The following is a 19254-nucleotide window of genomic DNA, read 5'->3' as shown; positions in this document are numbered from 1 at the left end:
TCAACGTCTCTGTCTCGCAAACGCCTATAGTTTTCATCTATGGGAAGAGCGTCAATACTTACAAGTCTCATTAGTAATCTGCAACTCCATTGGCTCCCGAGCGCTCTCCTGACATACGAATCCTCCGAGGCACGATGCTAACAACGTAAGCCGAAGAGCAGCACACTTTGCTCCTAATTTCCTCATATTGATGATGATGCGTGTCAGCAATGCGTGCTACGGGTTTGAGGTGGGCAACCACCGGCAGCGGTACTCTTTCAGATAGTCACAGGTGAGGGACGTGTAACTTTGTGGTAGCACGACTTCAGCTTCACCTCGAAATCCTGCCTGCCGAACACAATTCTAACACCAGCACTTCCTTCTCAAAGCACCTTAGAAAAGGGCAATGGAGGTGTTTACTTTTTTCACTTATTATCATACATAAATGTATAGAGATCCACTGCTACTCAGAGATCCGGCGAGCATCCTCGTAGGCAGATAAATGTATAGATGAAGCCGATTAACCAGGCACAACTAGACATCAAGACCACTTTTATTGCCACAAATTGAAATAACCGACAATATGTTTTTCCGTCGCAAAAACTATAACTACTTTTACTACTTTTGTTTGGGTGACACTTATATCAGAGTTAATCCTGATCATCACTGATAATCAGAGTTAATCAGTAAAAACTGGGGCAGTTGGTGTCCTATGTACTGATAGTGCCTGTTCTGCCGTTTCAGGTTAACCAACGCATCCAAACATCTCTCTCGAATTTCGGTGGCCAAACTCGAATCATACGGAGAGGGTTCACGCATCATCCAGAACTAATTGTTACGATGGACATACAAGACCTTTTACTTTGTTTTACCCTAGAAACAAAGTCAGACGCCCTTCTATTATTCTTCACCAGCTCGTCTACCACTGATTTCCATTTTCGTTCCCCGCCTTCTTCGAATACGAGAAATGAAACGATACCAACATACAGAACTGACCACGGAAATACGTTTGCTTTTTTCTTCGTTACTAGTAACCCAGATCTCCACTGGAGCGTAGCTAGACAACAAGTGCACAGGAATCAGCAAATGCGAATCGGCTAGGTCAGATAATTCGGCTCTAATGATAATCGCGTGGACTAAAATTGTTGTCGTTGTCGGCGTCGTCGTCGTAAACTTGCTTGTTGTTTCTTGAATGACTCCTCTTCCGATCCGTTGTTTCTGTTATGACTACTGGGCGCTCTTTTGAGGGCCTTTGCGACTACTTATGTTGCCGCTAGCGTCACCTGAAACTGCTGCCACTGCCGTTATTGTCTCACTGGTGGCTGATCTAGTGATCTCGCCTGCCCTATCTTGCTCCTGGTGTTCTGTTTTTGACTACGTTTGGCCTCTTGGCGAGAGCTGACCGCCGCTCGACCCCGTCACTCTGCTGCTACCGTCGTCTTGCCGTTCCGCCGCTCAGTCGCTAGCCCAGAGCTGCTACTGTTGGCTAAAGACCAACGCATTGACAGACGCCGAATGGAACGGCCAAAAGCTCGGATAGACGAGCCACCCGCTGCATACAGCAAAAGCGAGGGCGCCAATCATCGATCGGCAAGAGTACAACAGTGAAGTTGCTGACGGAATCTGCTCGTAGAACCCGCCGGACACTCGCTTTCCGCCGCTACTCTGTCAACGTTCGTTCGACTCGCCTCCGCTGATCGGCCACTCTGTGCAGGTAATAAACAGCGGCCAAGGGTTCCTCGGCGAAGCCCAGTGCTCACACAGAAACGAGAGACAGGAGTAGAATTGACCGCTCGCCGTCACCCATCGCATCTAGGGATTTCGTCTAGGGATAGTGGCTCGAACGGTAGTCAGCTGACCGTGTTAAGCTACCGATCCTTTTTTATATCCGAAAATGTCGGGAATACAGGTGATAATAGAATGGATTTGATAGGATAGAGAGAATGAGGGCAGCTTGGGAAAGAAGGAAGATGAACTCTGTGAGACGCGGGCGTGAGATGGGTGGAATAACGCTCGATAGCATTAAAGCGCGTCATGTTAAACAAATAGACCCGTGCGAGTGTCGATCTTAAAATGCTTACTAATGGCACAATACCTTTCATGACAGCAGAAGCTCTCACTTATACTCTATAGATATTATCATTTGATCATTCATTAGATATGATAGCTGACGGTCTGTCATTATTCGAAATTAACTCAAACAAGTTGTTTGAGCGTCTTGATTTTCCATTAGAGCTAGCGACTTATTTCTACTAAGTTAGTATCTAGTACGATGTATTTTAATCAACTTTTATAGATACAATTTACCGAACATTGGCAGGTGGCATGGTGCAACTTCGCTTCCAATTTCTTTTTTTTTTTTTAATTCATAGCTATATTATTGAACAACTTTGGATAACTTAAATGAATGTACCCCATAGTTATGCAGTGGCAGCAGTCTGCTGTCCCAACTCAATAGGCACAAACTTTATCGTTTGAGGCAGCAGTAATAATGAATTATGATTATTCTTTAGTACTACAAATGGAAGATTAACGTTTTTGGTTGCAAAACTGAAGACTAGACACTGCAAAGCTGGCAACCATTTGGACCAACCAAGTCCGACTGCCGGTGGAAGAAAAGCATTAAATTCGTTGCTGTATACAAAAAACTGCCACTTTATGGTTGCGTGGTCGCACAGTTTTAAATCTCGTCCTTATTTCGTCTGTTACAAGGCCTAGGGATCGATTCTAGGGAAGGTGTTGAGGGAGAGGACGTCTGTAGAAAAATAAACAAATACTGGCGGATTTACGGTGAGTCGTCAGATGTTTCTGCTCAGGCTGCGCACGGCAAGCAGTGCTATATTATCGGTTGTTTCTAAAGGAGGGTTGCCTCTATCGATTGGTAAACGATTCTGCTTTCGGCCGTTTCTAATATTAAATAAACTGCAGTTCTATTCATGCTGTATATTTGCGTCAAAGTCATTTTGTGAACAGAAAGGTGCTTCAGTTATCATGTCAGTCGTTCGAGAGGGTTTGTATACGACGCTTGTTTTCAGCTGAACTATTTCTTTTTGCATGGGGTTTTCGCTACCTATTTTCGACTGCTTATCATTGATCTTGTTTAATGCGTAAATCAAGATTAATTTGTAGTACATTTATCATCATGAATCATGTTCGGCTGTCCCTGCATTGGCGCGCACTTTGCTACGTTTGTGTATTCTGTATCGTAATGTTACTGTATCATCTTGAATATATTGGGTGAGCATAAAGCATTACAAGGCTGGGTCATTGTTTGAGCAGGAACGTTTCGAAATATGACTGAAAAATTGTCTACGGACTATATGTTAGATGTTGGACAATGGATAATTTTTTGAGTAAGTGCATGTTCTGTAAGTCATTTTGTCATATTTGTTTATACATTTATTGTTCCAGCAAGGTGGATGCTTATAATGGTTCTATTGGGGTCAAACAGATCTAACAGATGAGGCGCTGTGTTTAACTCCAAATGACTGGATTTCAGTATGTCACTAATTCGCTTAAAGATTTTAACGGAACAGAGAAACGTATAATAAACTTTAGTTACGAATTAGTTATTAAAAATATTGTTGTAAAATTTTATTGGTATTATTACGGTATCTATTCTTACGGCGATATTTAAAGTTAATTTTCTCTATATAATAATAACCGTTTAAAATATATCGACTGCGCGGTCAGCCCTCACCTACTTTAAACATCAAGGTCATTATGTCGTCAAATCTCTTTTGTAAGTTACCTTCGCTCTCGAAACAGTGCTCTGTAGTATTTGCTGCCAGAAAATATCTCAGTGTAGAAGAATAAGATGCTGAACTAAAAAACCCTTTTGTTTAAGTAACTGTTACATTAGATAGATTAGAATTTTATCACTTATAGTTAACTTGTAGTAATTAGATATTATTTGTTCTGTTACATACGTTTTTACCATGCATTTATTCCTAAACTCCTGCTAGGTTCCATATATAAGTTAGTGGTATAGAGCATTGCTTTACTCTCGCAAATTTCGTGTATACTTCCAAATGTTATATCTTTTATTCTTATGAAGGGAAGTCGAACGTTTACATATATATATATATATAAATGGTGCAACAAACGGTAATAGTTCGAGTCCTGGTAGTAGAATATAATGTCTTTTGTTCAACGCTGTTCATCGTTCCAGAAACGAAGGAAGTTCGAAAAGAAATCGAGATAGCTAATAAATTCTGGAGCGCTTTTTTTATCAATACTAACTCTATGTTGTCGACAGAGATGGGCCTGTTACATATTCAAAATCCATCTTATCACTATGTAATTAATGAAAATCTTTCTGATTCGCCTATAACTGGAAATAGCGGAACTATAAGCACGACATAACGAACTAATTCTATCCAAGTGATATACTGTTTATTTATATCATTAACAGAAACGCAGTGATAATAAGAGTATGAGATGTGGCTATGATTCTGTTGTATCTGTAAGCGGCATGGATTATCTATGGTGCAGTCTCTTGTTTGATATGTGCATCTGAACTGAATGAGCCTGTAACTACTACGCAGATATAATTGGTTCATGCTCGTTATGCGATATTAGGCTGCCATTGACGATTAGATTCTAGTTATTAGTGCAGCAGCGAACTATTGATCCAACTCAAAATCACCTTTATCATAACAAATGACGCAGATTATTGATTAATCTGGTTTAAAAGGAAAAAGTATCTATACCGGAGAGGGCACTACGTATGCTTTCGAAGGTTTACTTTTGGTTTCCGAGAAAATGGCAACGAAATCAAACGACAGTGTGCAGCTTTTCCCTAAAAACACTTATTCCATTCCTATCACAGGTAACCATGAGCGGGCATGGAATGATCCTCCTCAGTTCGGGTATGCAACTAATAGCGCCGGGGCTTCAAGTCGGCCCCGAACCCAGCTGAACAAACGCGTACCTTACCTTCCACCTGGCATGACCCCAAAGCCTCCTTCTACGTCTCCTAGTCGATCGACAGGGGTAACCGAACCAATCCCGTTGCCCGGATTCCCTCCTGATCAAAATGGTTCACTTCCGTCATCAAATATTAATGGTTCGATAATGCAATAATTGAAAGATGCTACTATGAGTAATATTAATTTGTTTTTGTACTGGGTTTGACTCATGTTGTTATGGCGCATATCATGTTTTGTATGTAATTTGTTAATATAATAATAAATAAGAGTATAGTAATTCTAACATCATTAAGTGTTAGCTTACAGAACAAATATGCGATTAGGCTGGTAGTAAAGCATATCCATAGTTTCTATTATTAGAAAGAATAATATTCGAGTACTGACTATAAGTTGCATATTTCATTAAATAGGTCTCTATTGTACAATAGTTTATACGAAGTCAACATGTGTGACAGTGCCCATGCAGCAAGTTTGTGCTCCTCTTTGTATTGATATCACGTGATCTAACGTTTTGTTTGTCTTGTAAGTATTTACTCCGCCGGACTTTTACAGACCTAGCGCAACAATTCCATGTCAAAGTCCGCCCAGTCAAATTGATGGAAAAATCGACATTAGCAAAGTGCCAAATATCGATTCAACCGAGATGTTGTCTCAAATAGATACAAATATCAGCAGTAAGTCTATAATCATATTCGTTGATTCTGTTCGTGGAAAAATAAAGGAATATATTGTTGAATAGATAGTGGTATTCAGTTTGGGGCAAATTTTTCCACCAAACTCTGTTTTCAGCCATAAAAGCCTTAAGGGGTTTAAGTAACACATCGCGATTTCATACGCGACTAGTGATCGTACTCAAACGATGGTCCTTAAGTAGATCTCAAGGCATTAACGATAACCTGTGGAAACGCAAGTCAAATATATGCCAACAGCAGTCTTAGGTTTTATTTGAAACTTCATTTTATGCTGACGTTGAACCTTACCGATTGTACCGAGCCACCTAATGTTTGACATTCTGTAATCTTACAGAAATGCTTAAGCAAATACAGCCAAATGTTAGTGAACGGAAATTAGAAGACATCAAACGACGTCTGGACGTGATGCGTAGCCAATGGATGCAGGGAAAGTTATCCGACACTACCCGGAAGAGGATGTACCTTCTAGCGCGAGGTAAATTTGATGGGGTGGCGTACGTTCCCATGATATTTTGCTATTTTCGTCAGTTTGAGCGCTTGTGTAAGACTAGCATTTTTCAATGCAATTTTTTTATAAACTAGGCTAAATAAATAAAAATGGAGACAAAAACACATCGAGAGCGGACGTTGTAGATGTTCCTCACTCCCGCGTCAGCAGGTAGATGGCTTCAAAGGGGTGAAAAAACGCGACAAGATAACATATCATTTTAGGTTTTAAGATGTTGACAAGTAAAAACTTATTAACATTGCTGCTAAACATTATCTATGTAATGTACATGTTATAAAATTTTAAATACTATTCAAATTAATTCTGTTTCCTCAGGTATTTCTGAATGTGATTTCAACGAAGCCGCCCGACTTCAAGTCTCACTTATCCGTGACTCATCTTGTGAGGTACATCGTATTTTTTAACACGTTTGTATGTACATGTTTAACAACCGACGTCGTTTGTAGCCATTTTGGTTATACTAATTGTACAGGATTTTTAATTTATTTCTTACGAATAAGTATCACCCATGTTTGTATACGCGTATGTTTTTACTTTTCCATTTTACTTGCAAAAAAAAACAAGAAGTGAGTGGCCAAGCTTGGATCTGACCATATTTCAGTCCACATATCGTAAATATGTTTGTTTCCCGTAAATCGTACGAAAAAAAAAGTCTTTGGACCCACTTGCAACTGCCTAATGATATACGTTCTATTTTAGGTCTCGCAGTGGATTGTTGGTGTGAAACACGTCATTTTAGAGTGTCAAGCTCAAAATATTCGTAAATAAGCCGACCACTGAAGTAATTTCGGAACAACTGCCACATCTCTTCCACACACAACGATCTTCTCTTGGGCAATATTGTAAAGCAAGCAACGAAAGGCTGACGAAACTGTTGAAGTTTGCTATACTCGACAAACCTCCGAAATGGTTCCGTAACGAACGCAAGGGGACACGTGATACTTTGCACTTAATTACAAGTAATGCGATTTATGAAATTCACATATTGTATCTACAAACAATGTATATAGTATAAAAATACTATTTAAACTTGATTATGTTGTCTTTAATCGGTAGGGCTGGTACAGGCCACGTAGACAATTTTTATCTAATCCAGGACCATCTAATTACGTATGTAAGTTTCTGCTTGTAATGCATGTTTTACAATTTGATTGTCTTTTCTTTTTTCTATAATATTTGTTACCTGTAAAAAGAAGCCTTTTACGTTGACTTTTTCTATCGCTGTCAAAACAAGGTTCTCAGTTCAAGTTCTGTTGTTCACAGTTGCAGGTAAAATAGATCCTGCTAAGGTCGAAGTTTATGCAAAGCAATAATTAAAAGGAATCTACTCATAATTTTAATTAGATTCACAGTAGCGACAAATCAAGACAGCTTTTATTTGCGCATTAGTTTGTGATAAATTTAAGCAGAGGCTGTGTTGTTGAGCGTCTGGCTTTGCGATTCAGACGTCTTCATGACAATACATCTAGATTTCGTTACCTAATGAGCACTCGGTTGAGAATCTTGTCGTTGAAGTATAGAAGACGAGGCGGTATAAAATTGTTAATACTGTCAAAAGTGGATGCACAACTTATTGTACTAATGGATGGTAATTATTGTACGAATCTAGATTATACTTTAAATCACCAAACGCATAATTATTACACAACGGAATCGATATCGACAAAAGTTTACTAAAAAAACTTCTAACATCTTCTCGGATTAGGTTTAGGCCGGCAGAGCGTTTGACATCAGCCGTTACTATTCAAATCATTGCAACCAATGCACAAATTCCAGCCCGGGAAACGCCATCTGGTATCATCTTCTTCCTCGCCTATCCTAAATACTTAAATTCTTTAATTTTACAAAGCATCATGTTTCCTTTGGTGACTACTACTAGTTGAATTAAAAATAAACCGAAAATGTTTCCTTACTATCTCTAGAATGTAAGATATGTATGAAACAAGTACGTGCGTTACAATTCGTTTTTAGAGAGATTTGAACTCGGTAAACTTAGCAAAATTGGCTTATCACTATATATTACCACACTACTTAGGAACAGGATGCTTCCTCTGTAAAACTTTCGGAATATGAAAAAAGTGTAACGCTCCATCTGGATCATAAAGAGCTCTAAGTTAATTTAAAAGCTGGTAACGATGCGCAGGTTGCAATACATATTTTGGAAACTATTTTGGTAGTAAAACACACAATTACCTCATCCTAAGTACAAAATAGCCTATGATTTTTATTGGTTTTATCTTTTGCTTACTTTTTTCCGAACGTTCTGCTGCACAGATGTGTGTTTGGTTACCTCTAAACTGTGCCAATGTGTTACAAGGAAACTGCCATTAGAAATAACAGCAAAATTGGCTCTGAAAGTCACCTTCGGCTTGTGTTATTATATCTATATGCCAATTACGTTCGTATATTAAATTTAGAGACAGGACAAGCTTTTCATACATTATGATCGCTTTTAGCGACAGCTGTTTCCTCTGTATTCTCATCTCATTAATCTGTATCCTCATATGTATATCTGTCGACTCTAATCATACAGATATGTGTAGTATACAAGATGGGGGCGCTTTCTTAGCGCTCTAAAGATAGGCGTGTGGTAGGATTTAAAAAAGACAACTGTCAGCAAGAAATTCTTACATTTGTCAATGCAGGCAAGACAACCTAAGCCAGAGTTTTGCGTAGCCATATGCCCTATCTTACCAAATATATGCACAAGCGGTAGCGTCCATCGGTATTTCAATGTCGCACTGACACGTCAACGAGTGATGCTTGTCTGATTTCGGTTCTTACTAATAAAATGCACAAGTGCTCGTCTGCTTTTGTAGAGTGTACCGAACAGAAACTAGTCGTCTTCCGATAGAAAATATTCGTTGTCAACTAGCAGTATTACATCCTGCCGAACAGAATCTTTATTAGCAAAATTATAAAATTGGTATAATCCTACTCTTCCCAAAATCTAAACTTGTCTAAAAAAGCACTCCAAAAGAAGGAATGAATTGGCTATCTGTATTCCCAACAGTGGTGGCCGTCACTGCACTAACTGCCCCTCTGAACGCACCACCAGCGGGGAAAGCCAATGTCCTGGATGAGTCGGAGCGTGCGGTAAGAATTAAAAGTTTTTTCCGCCATTTGAATAGTTTACCTGAGAACGACCTAAGAGAATTGCTTCTCCAACTTCGAGCATTGCGCAGGTCGCGTACGACTCCAGCGCTGAGAAATATCATGAAAGTACCGATTAACCATCTTACCGAAGATGAGCTGTTGGAGATTGCAAGCTTCGTACCACCCGTCGATAAAAGGCGAAAGCAACGTGACTAAGAGTTACCCCCTTCAAATCGAATCTCGATCTCTGGGGGATAACTTAAAACCTTACGATCTAGAGAGTACGTCAACCTGTGCCTAATTGTATTAAGTCTAAGTTAGGACATGATTATGTACGCATGATTGATTATATCGCAACAAATTTGCCTGGCAATCTTATAGACACGTTATAGTGCAAGTTCGAATTCGGGCACAGACATCCTTCGTTTGGTAGTGGGAGTCAGCCGCTAAATGGTATGCCTAACGATAATACAGTACCTATAATTCGAAACATAGGGAGAAGGCATGTTGTGAACATAACATGCTAGTTTTAAATAGACTAGAATTGTTAAATGAACGTCTTCCTGTTACAATGTTTAAAACAAAGAGGCTAGTCTCACCGGCGTATACCGAGTATTACGCAAAGTATGTATTTTGAACGCATCGGCTTAGTATTTTTAACGTTTGTGCCGTCTTAGCAAAACTCAATTTTTCAATAGAATCGTTGAATTTAGGTCAACATTTGCATCAATGATGACCTACTTATTTGAATTAGCTAATGCTCTCTGCTAATATAATAATACTTAATTGCTAACTGTTTTGCCCAAATTCCAGCGTACGTTCTGCTTTATATTCCTCACGACCTGACTCGCATATTTATATCGCAATTTATCGACGCCTTTCGTATTGTCCATCCAAATGCGGATTTGAACAACTTAGAAGCAAAATTGAAAGGTGAAGATGAGGATGGTTCTAGCGAAGGGGAGCGGCAGAGAAACGCTGAGCAGAAGAAGGGCCCCGATAAAAGCTACAGAGTTGACAAGGATAAATGACCTAAAAGCCAGACACAGAATAAGGCGAAGGTCATAGACAGTGAGCCGATTGTGCAGGCATTACAATCAAAACTGAAAGATCTGGGCTTTGATGTTGAGCGATAGTCATGGTTCGCCCAACCAAGCCGGCCCGTGAATGCGTCCGATCAGAGCTGTAAAATGAGAACTTTATAGCTATTGTTAATATAATATTGTATGATACTCCTTGTATGCCATAAGTGTATTTATGGATATTAGAGTAACAACAGAACGTTTGTGGTTCTCAACAGTGCTAATAAGTAGACAAGATCTAGAGCTGATGAGCACGACCTTTAGTATTCATATTCTGATACTTAAAGTGATTACCGAAGTGAAGAGATTTTATTTAATATTGATGCATAGAAGATCATTCTTTATGACAATTGTTGGCAACATTTGAGTCGTCTAAATGACTGAGTTATCTGGTTAGCGCATTTATTCAGCTTCTATATTTAGTTATTTTATCATTGTATTCTCGTAAATATTAAAGTAATTAGAATAAAGCACTCAGCAATTCAAGATCATCATTAGCATAGGTTCAGTGATGTTGTCAAAGAAAACCCTATTGAAGACCTTGTGCATGCGGATGATTTACTTTGGAGACTTCGGGATAAAACGGTTAGCGCAAATGCGCATGATCTAATAAACATATCATATCTTTGTTTTTACTAGCCTTCATAATTATTCTGAGGACGTTGACAACAGAAGGCAAAGGAAGGTTTGCGGCAGAGCTTGTAATAGAGATTTCATTCCTTCTGATCAGAACTATTTATTCGTTGATGACATATGCTTCAATTTAGATCCACTCGAGTAGTCTAAAGGAATTTCTAAGAAGAGGAGCTATCTACTAGAAATCTGCGAACGTCTTTGAATTCGCGACTTAATGCCAAATTATTCATTTGTTTTTCGTTAGTTTTAGTTTTTCTCTCATCGTTTGGAATCTCAAATCAAAAGTTTTGAGAAATTTATTAACCCCAGCGTGGTGTCCATTGGCAACCTGATGATGATCGACTTGAAGTACTTCAGCAATTGAAACGGATTATATGTTTATTACTAAATAATAAAAAGTAAGGTTTGTCGTAAATAATATCAGTATTTTCTTCACTGTTCAGATCCAAATATGAGGTGACGTGATAATAAGAAATAAAAAGTGGCTCGATCCACTTTTTTAAAACAAAAATCCTCACTTCCATATGTAGACCTAGTCTTTAACCTCGGATGCTACAATTTCACTTAAAAAAAAGGGTGAAAATGATGATGTACACAATAGCTTATTGGGCCATTATGTATAAGGGACAAGAACATATAGAAGAACTTTGTTGTTTTCATTTATTATACCATCATACAATCCGTTATGCAGTTCTTCTTACTTATAAGACTTATCTCCAGATTAGATTGAACAACGTATCAATAATATATAATTAATGGTTGAATGTAGTAGAACTTCGGTGGCATACATACAATATTTTCATTTATACTTCTCTAATCATTCGTCGAATGATCGAATTCTCTCGAAAACAGCTCGCGCCAAATGGATTTTAAACTCCATAGCACATGTTTGGGTTTTCTATCGAAGGACACGTCATTCCACGCATGTTTACCTTCACTAGCGCACTCTTTTGTGGGTCTAGTAAAAGCGCACCACCGAACTGTTGCAGTAGGCTTGTATGTTCACAGCGTTCACCTAACAATTCCAGTGTGTGGTTTGCTCTTTTCGAGTGCTTGAGCTCACGCTCCATTGATATTTATGGGTGATGTTCGATTAATTCGCTATTGTTTGTTTAGGAATTTATCCGACAAACAGTGACAAAATATAGCATGAGTGTGAGCGACTTGCTAGATTCGTCATAGAAAAATTAACAAATCGTTTTAATTTACCGAGTTTAATTTTTTCAACGTGTTTGTTGTCAGAGCCTTAGAATTTACAAACTGACATCGATGAATATTGTGTGTTCGTTGTTGGAAATATATTTTTACTTGTCGGGCACCTGAAATTCCTTACCACTTCCGACCTTCGAGCGAGTCTCGTTGGACAACTACCACGGAAGTCGTGAGATGCGCGCGTTTAAACTCGGGTGCTACATGTGTTTCTTTTGAACTGTTGTAAACAGAAAATTGAAACACTTTATTTTTGATAAGTGTTCGTCGTTTACTGGCGACTTTGTTGGGTCGGTTTATTACGCGTATAAACAGGAGGAACGTGAAAGATGCCGGTATTATGAACTACTGTTCATATTCGTTAACTTGACTGTTAGAACAACAAATATTCTGTAAAGTATCGGCTAAGTTATTTGTTTATCTATTTCAGACAAAATGTCACTCATCAAACTGTGCCAATCGAAAGATGTGGATTTGGGAAAAATCAGAGGAATACTTATGAAAGGTGAATGGTCGCACAATGCAGTGCACTTAATTTTTTTTGCTATGAAACATATTCATTGTTCTACTATGATTTACTTGAATAACATTCAAATTGAACGGCATTAACAGATACAATTATTAGATTCTAAGTGGGCAACTGTTGTCATTTAATCAGTTGTTAAGCTGGCTAAATGAGATACTTTAACTGGTCAAAGACGACCTATATAAAGCAAAGCCTTTGTCTTTTTTTAGGATACTATGATTATTTAACCGGCTCAGGCAGTTACTCTGAGGTTTCTGATACACACGCCTTTCAAATGGTTCTTTTAGAAGGGACTAAACGCATATGGCATGTTACGGCATTGCTTAACTCTTGCAATTTCTAGGAGATCGCTGTTTTTATGTTGTTATCAGTGCTTTAATTTCACATATTTATTTTCAGTTTTACCGTATAAATTTTGTAGTTGTTAATAAGTATATAGTAATGGTAGAGACATCTTATTTACATCAAAAGGTGTCACTATGCATGCGGTTAGTCAACTGCACAAAATCGCAAAAAATTCTCTAACCCAATTAAAATGGACCAAATGATTCGTTTCCGTTAAGTTCTTCCCATAAATTTCTGTCCGTTTCCAGGTAAAGAGGACAGTGGCTTGGATGAACTGGATGACCAAGGCATGACACCTTTACAGCATGCGGCTTTTAAGGGAAATGCTGACCTGGTCAAGATGTTGATTGACCATGGCGCATGCGTCAATACTTACGAACATAATGAAGGTATCGCAGCGTTTATAATATAAGAGAGCCATACGTTACGAATGTACAATAATCACGTAATGCGTTTACAATGTGAAACAAGCTGTTATCTTATAACAATATATACGTTAAAGGCAGGCTTGATTCGCGCGCGTAGCGGAAGGTTTGTGATTGAACTTTGACTTCGTTTTCTATTTTCGTAAACTCAAGCGTTACCTTAAACATATTTTTAGAAAAATTTGGGAAAATTCAATTTTACCTTTATCCTTAATTACTGTTGCTTAGAGACATGCTTCTTTGTTCTAGGCTATTCGACCCTAATGTTCGGAGCGCTCTCGGGCAATGTGAAGGTGGTCCAACAGCTCCTTGATGCTGGAGCGAAAACCCATACAGTAAATAAGGTACGGTCAAGTGTGTTTGACTCTAAAGTAATCTTTGTTTCGAGTTTTACATCCGGTATCGCTCTTAGGTGTTTTATCAGACGGCTGACTCCCGGCACAAAGTGTGTCTACGCTTGGGTTTGAACTTAGACCACACGCGTTTTCAAGATTACAAGGCAAATACGTTACCCACTAATTTACCAAGGGAACGACTCTAAACAACCTTAACAGCAAAAAATTTTGCTTACAGAGTGTATAACAATGTATCTAAATTAACTTTTTTTATTAAAAGCCTCATGTATCATATTATTTGTTAAAGGTTAATCGGACGGCATCAGAAATGGCAGCCTTTCTGGGTATGAAGCATATTGTGGCTACAATCAAAGGCTATGTACCTATGTCTGATATCGTCTATTACACCAAAAAGCAAGGTTAGTAATACGCATCAGGATAATCTGTCTGAGTCTCCTAGGAGTTATTCTATACCAATATCATTTCGCTGTATATATAGACGTAACGTGAATTCTGTGTAAAAGCCTTTTGTTTATAAGCCATAAAAGATATCTGTGCTGACAGCAAATCTTTGCAGGAACTTCCGCAGCACTATTCTCCTGTAATGATCTTTCGCGGAGAATGTATAAATTCATGAATGGTATTGATGATTCATGGTTGTTTTCAGAACTGGAAAGTGAACCTCGGTTACCTTCTGAGTGGGCGGAACCGCTTAGAATGCTGATCATGCAAGCGAACGTTCATCCCGTTCGAGTTGCCTACACCCTGGAGGAGCATCCGGAACTCGTAGACAAAAAAGTAGAGAAGCAAATTCAAAGTACACATGATAATGTTTTGTTATTAACAAAAATGGCCCTACTTATATAAACGCGGTTCTCATATTTTTAATCCAATAATATTTACAAAGCTTGTCCACACTAAAAACACAAAACTGCCATTTATGAAAAACTCGTTATCGGCCAAAGAGGTTTTCTAAACAAGGACGTATATATACATTAACAGAATTCAGGAGTAGTTTTATCTAAATTGTTTATTCTGTGTGCTACAGGTTTGTTCCGTCTTGCAAACAATGAGTGAGCGTTATTTTAAAAGAGATGGAAATGAATGGCTGTCAGGAAAAATTCATTTTGTGAAGTGCATCATCGAGCACGTATTGAAGAACGGTGTAGAAGAATCCCTAAAAAGCTGGTTGAAGGGTCGACAACAGGACGGCTTCAAGGTAGATTATGAGTTTTCTTTTATGTCTAGAATTCTGGCACAAATCGTAATTCTTGTTATTCTGTACCAGTACTGTTTTTCAGGGTAGGCGTTTTCTGTGAAATTCTGTTACTAATACCACGTCGCTGATCTAACAAGCTGTTTTTTCCGTCGATGTGTTTTTCTTGAAAACTATCTAGTTGAACTTGGACAACTTTATCCGGCAGTGCGTACGAAGTTATGCCTTCCATGAAAGCGGTGAATTTCGTCAAATGGTCACAACCTTAGCTCACACACCTCAAGCACCGCCTATAGACGATGATGGTGCTATTACCGTCTTTCTCGGTTAGTATCTAGTTAAAGCTTCCTCCTAAACATATGCCCCTTTTTACACATATATGCACGACAATGATTTTCGAAATGTGATTATTCAGTACGACTATAAAGTACAGCCAGACTTTCCTTGAAGTGACAAAACGAGTAATTCATTGGTGAGTTGTCTTCTACAATTCTGTTTGTATTTTACTATTGGTTTAGCAGATATAACTTTGTATTTTTTCGTCTGTTTTATTTAGGTATGAGGCCTGATGGTGGATGCCAAACGTGTTGGGAACTGAACGCTCAAAACCGCTGTGCGGCATGCAAGGTGAATTTTCAAGCTTTTTGTTAGCAACTATTATTTGTTTTACCAAGTCAAGAACTTGTTAATTAAACCGTTCTTGAAAAATGTCTTATGCACGAAAGTCGATACGATATACATATATATTATATATATATATATTTCGTGTTTACTAAATGCCGATGAAGTTCGTATTCGCGAATAGTTGTAAAATATCCTAGAATTGGTAGAGCCCAAGTAGTCGATCTAGCCTCTTTTTTTTCTAATTGACTTTAACACGTAACATAACAATGTATGCCAGAAAAACAGAAACAAATCCTCTATGATGCATACGTAGCCACAATATATCAAATCGTTAAAGTAGCTATAAAGAATACCATAATCCTGCCCCCTTAGATGCCCTCCATTTCGTTGGCTGTGGAATGAAAGCACAGTCGACGGGCCTGCCCCGCCAGCACTCGACTTCTACCACTGCCAGTATTCGTACAAGCTACGCTGCGTCCCACGGACTCTTTCATTGTGCTCAGGGTTTTGTCATTTGGCAAGACGAGCCTAACTGGCACTTAGGTCCGTTGACTTTGTGGCATGACGTGACGTCCATTAACTAACTTTCTGATATGAGTTGTCCCAGTCAGACGTGAGTTAAACTTTCAACGTTTGTGTATGGAGGTCAATAGGTTCTCCGCTTACCATTACTTGTATGCAACCTGCCCACTGTAATATGTGAAGCCAGCGTTTGGAGTTGACCAATTTTCGAAAGCAATTATTCAATTTTTGAAAATTTATTTTTAGGCCACGGTGTACTGCGACAGACGGTGTCAAAAGATCGACTGGTCATCACACAAAAAACTCTGCGAATCGATGAGCCTTGCTCACGAGGACGCGCAAGCTCCCTGCTTAAAGAATTAATTATTTCGCTATCATTCTCATTATTACGCTTGCGAAGACGCCGATCATATAACAGAGTTATTACATTATTACATATTCAAATTAGAGTTATTACACTCTATTTTTACATGTCGTGATTTCATTGTCAAATTGAGTGAATGTATCTCTAATACATTAATGACATAAGGTAATTATTACGACAGTTCGCGGTAGGTACTGCGACATAGCCTACGAAGAAGGAAACGTGTTACATATTGTGCTAAGGCTGCTGACCTTGGTCTACAGGGGTAATAAAATAAAGCTAAACGTGTGCTGTACGGTGACGTGTATTTGTCTTCTTCTCAATTAATGATCAACTGTATAGTAAAGATATTTTTGCACGCATTAAGTAAAAAACGATCGTAATATTACTGCAAACATCAAATATTTATTTTACATTTAGTAACGAAAATTCATATTCAAACTTTTCAATTACTTGCTGGGGCTCTTACTAGCGTTGCTGGGACGGGGAGGGGCTGACTTAGGTTTTTCCTCGTGAGCGGGATCGATAGCAGCTAGCTCTTGAATCTGAAATTAACAATTGTAGTTAGTGACCTTAACCACCTTCTCGAAGATCGCAAACGATGCTAGCGATGACAATTTTAATAGGATACAAGTATACCTTATTTACGGTCCAGGTAACGCCATCTACAGTATTCTGGGGAAGTTGATCAATAAACGTAAACACGGTTTTCACTCCACCATTCCAGGAGTCGGCCCATTTAATTCTCATCTCTTCGCATGACGGGACCAACGCTTTGTAGTACTTCAGCCTACACCAGCCGACCAAAAAGGTGATAACACGATTACATTGTATTATATATAGAATGATGAGAATCGTTCCTACCCACTAACAATTGACAATGACTAAAACTATTTGGAAAAACGGTCTTTCCACCAAAGTTCATAAACAATTCATTATATTACTTTTTCTAAGCATCTGATAATATAAGCAGTATTATCTTTATACTGTTATTAAAAGTGTATGAAAAGTACACGGTTTTTGTATCTTGCTCACTTATTACGGAGATATTTCGGAGGTGACAAAAATAAAAGTTAACTTGGGAGCCATTATATGTATTGTTTTACATTTCGCATTTCTACTATCAAGTTATATGCATACGTTCTCTGCTGGTAATTGAGCCGAGCAAGTGTATGGCCAATCAGCATATCCAATAGTATAGTCAAGTTGTTTACGCTATTCATAAGTTCATTTCATATTAATGCTTTATGTAAACAACCATCCAAAGAAACGCGCATAGAAAAACTTATAATAGATAAGCAATACCAGCTAAGCTATTTTGATCCTATTTAATTTCCTGTAAGCAATAACTACTTCTATTAGTCCCATGGCACTAATTTTTGTAGGGTCAAGCTGGTAGAAGATAATGCGTACGGAAGGTAGAATATTTTTTTGCGGATTTTTTTTGACGGAGTTTTTTTGGGAAAAAATTTTTAAAAAATTTGGCGGAGCAGGTACAGCCGTTGGCAAAGAACTCTGCAGTAGTCTGGGAATGATGCTCAACCTTCATAATACAATTCGAATCTCTCTAGGCAAAGATATTATCGTAAAAACTGACTTATCGCAGGAGTCGCACTGCTTGCTGATGTAGTTTACGGTGGTCTTATTGTCGCCCCAAACATCGGCCTTACAGGCAGCGTAGCCGGCACCACCGACTACGGCTAATCTCATTGTTGTCCGAATCCAACCCATCTTAATCAGAAAACAATTTAGAACGGACATATCCATTTAGTAGAATCCAATAATAAAATACAAACCTTTGCTTTATTCACTGGAAGTGTCACAAACGTAAATGCTAGGTATATAGACTGTCTACTAAAACATGTTTATACAAAGATGTTTAATTAAATAACGAAAGTAACGCGCACAAGTATAGCTGTTGCGCAAAGGATGACGAAATTATTTTCGACTATCATATGATAATTAAATAACCTGATTAGACATTTCCGGGCTAACTTTAATTAGGAAATAAAAAGAAAAGGAATGATTCCTGAATGCGTGTAACAGATCTTCTTTTAAATTAATTTGAAGAAGTTGCTAGGCACAGTTTATAACTCACATGCTTTTAAAATGTAATTGTGTGAAAATAATAATAATAATAAATATAATCTTCACCAACGAGAATAATTGAATATGAATGTATATCGGTAAATTAAATACAAGGTCATAAAGACCTTGGCTAAGTTGTAGTCCGAAATGCATAAACATTAATAGCATACATAATTTGCAGTTTTTTTAAAACACTTATTTTTAAGCCTCTGTACGGCTGTTAAGGCTTCTATACCATTCGTATACTACTTATTGTATATAATGTAGCTGACTACGATTTGGGTGTATCGCGAACGAATCTACGCTATTCTGTCAAACAAAGCCGGGTAAACAGTATATCAAAGAATCTCACTAACCTTGTGTCGGTACCACATGTAGCTAAGGTAAGGATTACGGTTATTGCATTCCTATACAAAATAATAGAAGTACGAGCACACATATAAAGAATAAACCTTTTTTCAAGAATTGACCTACCTTTATGAGACCTGAAATTCTAGGCGACACCTCGAAGATACCTGGAACGGGATCTGAGGATTCACGGGTTCGATTGTTTACTAAGCACGGGGTGGCCTTTAATGAAAGCAAGGCCCGCGCGAAAATCAACACAGCTGAGTCATAACAAAAACCGCTCTAGCGCTTCGAACAAATAGCTCGAAAAAGATAAAGCAGATCCACA

General features: G+C 38.3%; 4 protein-coding genes across 8 annotated transcripts in view; 2 read left to right on the top strand and 2 right to left on the bottom strand.

Moving 5' to 3' along the window:
• Positions 1 to 1672, bottom strand: part of Stim (stromal interaction molecule) — a 37669-nt gene extending 35997 nt beyond the window's left edge. For 2 of the 5 annotated variants that reach the window (XM_022831727.2, XM_022831730.2), the window contains exon 1: positions 63 to 1669. In XM_022831727.2, the coding sequence (XP_022687462.1) occupies positions 63 to 186 (124 nt within the window). In that variant the 5' untranslated portion in view covers positions 187 to 1669. Of the gene's footprint in view, positions 1 to 62 lie in introns of all 5 variants that reach the window. The other 3 variants (XM_022831729.2, XM_022831726.2, XM_086967959.1) reach the window with 3 other exon arrangements.
• On the top strand, positions 1600 to 7144 carry LOC111259585 (steroid receptor RNA activator 1; the record flags this gene model as incomplete). Its single annotated transcript, XM_022831734.1, has 6 exons — positions 1600 to 1693; positions 4811 to 5047; positions 5438 to 5584; positions 5937 to 6077; positions 6426 to 6496; positions 6810 to 7144. Coding segments are annotated over 6 exons (759 nt in total), but the record flags the coding sequence as incomplete, so codon positions are not given.
• Positions 7145 to 12449: 5305 nt separating this feature from the next.
• On the top strand, positions 12450 to 16791 carry LOC111259587 (ankyrin repeat and MYND domain-containing protein 2). Its single transcript, XM_022831738.2, has 10 exons — positions 12450 to 12468; positions 12564 to 12638; positions 13253 to 13393; positions 13679 to 13773; positions 14072 to 14183; positions 14432 to 14562; positions 14813 to 14983; positions 15162 to 15306; positions 15537 to 15607; positions 16373 to 16791. The coding sequence occupies exons 2-10, from the start codon at positions 12569 to 12571 to the stop codon at positions 16487 to 16489; spliced, it is 1053 nt and encodes a 350-aa protein (XP_022687473.1). The 5' UTR covers positions 12450 to 12468; positions 12564 to 12568; the 3' UTR covers positions 16490 to 16791.
• Positions 16792 to 16873: 82 nt separating this feature from the next.
• LOC111259588 (uncharacterized) lies at positions 16874 to 19005 on the bottom strand. Its single transcript, XM_022831740.2, has 4 exons — positions 18935 to 19005; positions 18088 to 18221; positions 17130 to 17280; positions 16874 to 17035 (listed from the first exon to the last, which is right to left on the bottom strand). The coding sequence occupies exons 1-4, from the start codon at positions 18950 to 18952 to the stop codon at positions 16940 to 16942; spliced, it is 399 nt and encodes a 132-aa protein (XP_022687475.1). The 5' UTR covers positions 18953 to 19005; the 3' UTR covers positions 16874 to 16939.
• Positions 19006 to 19254: the final 249 nt, after the last annotated feature.

Source organism: Varroa jacobsoni, unplaced genomic scaffold (genome assembly GCF_002532875.2).
Source record: "Varroa jacobsoni isolate VJ856 unplaced genomic scaffold, vjacob_1.0 scaffold_349, whole genome shotgun sequence".
Classification (NCBI taxonomy): Eukaryota; Metazoa; Arthropoda; class Arachnida; order Mesostigmata; family Varroidae; genus Varroa; species Varroa jacobsoni.
This window is presented reverse-complemented; position numbering and strand designations above follow the sequence as displayed.

What these genes read in the sequence shown, in the direction of transcription:
- LOC111259588 (XM_022831740.2), bottom strand. An exon ending in CAGTGCGACTCCTGCGATAA is followed by an intron (nt 17,281 to 18,087) that starts GTCAGTTTTTAC and finishes CGGCTGGTGTAG; the next exon opens with GCTGAAGTACTACAAAGCGT. An exon ending in TTACCTGGACCGTAAATAAG is followed by an intron (nt 17,036 to 17,129) that starts GTATACTTGTAT and finishes TGTTAATTTCAG; the next exon opens with ATTCAAGAGCTAGCTGCTAT.
- LOC111259587 (XM_022831738.2), top strand. Translation starts at nt 12,569, where the DNA reads ATGTCACTCATCAAACTGTGCCAATCGAAAGATGTGGATTTGGGAAAA. An exon ending in AAACCCATACAGTAAATAAG is followed by an intron (nt 13,774 to 14,071) that starts GTACGGTCAAGT and finishes TATTTGTTAAAG; the next exon opens with GTTAATCGGACGGCATCAGA. An exon ending in ACCGCTGTGCGGCATGCAAG is followed by an intron (nt 15,608 to 16,372) that starts GTGAATTTTCAA and finishes ATTTATTTTTAG; the next exon opens with GCCACGGTGTACTGCGACAG.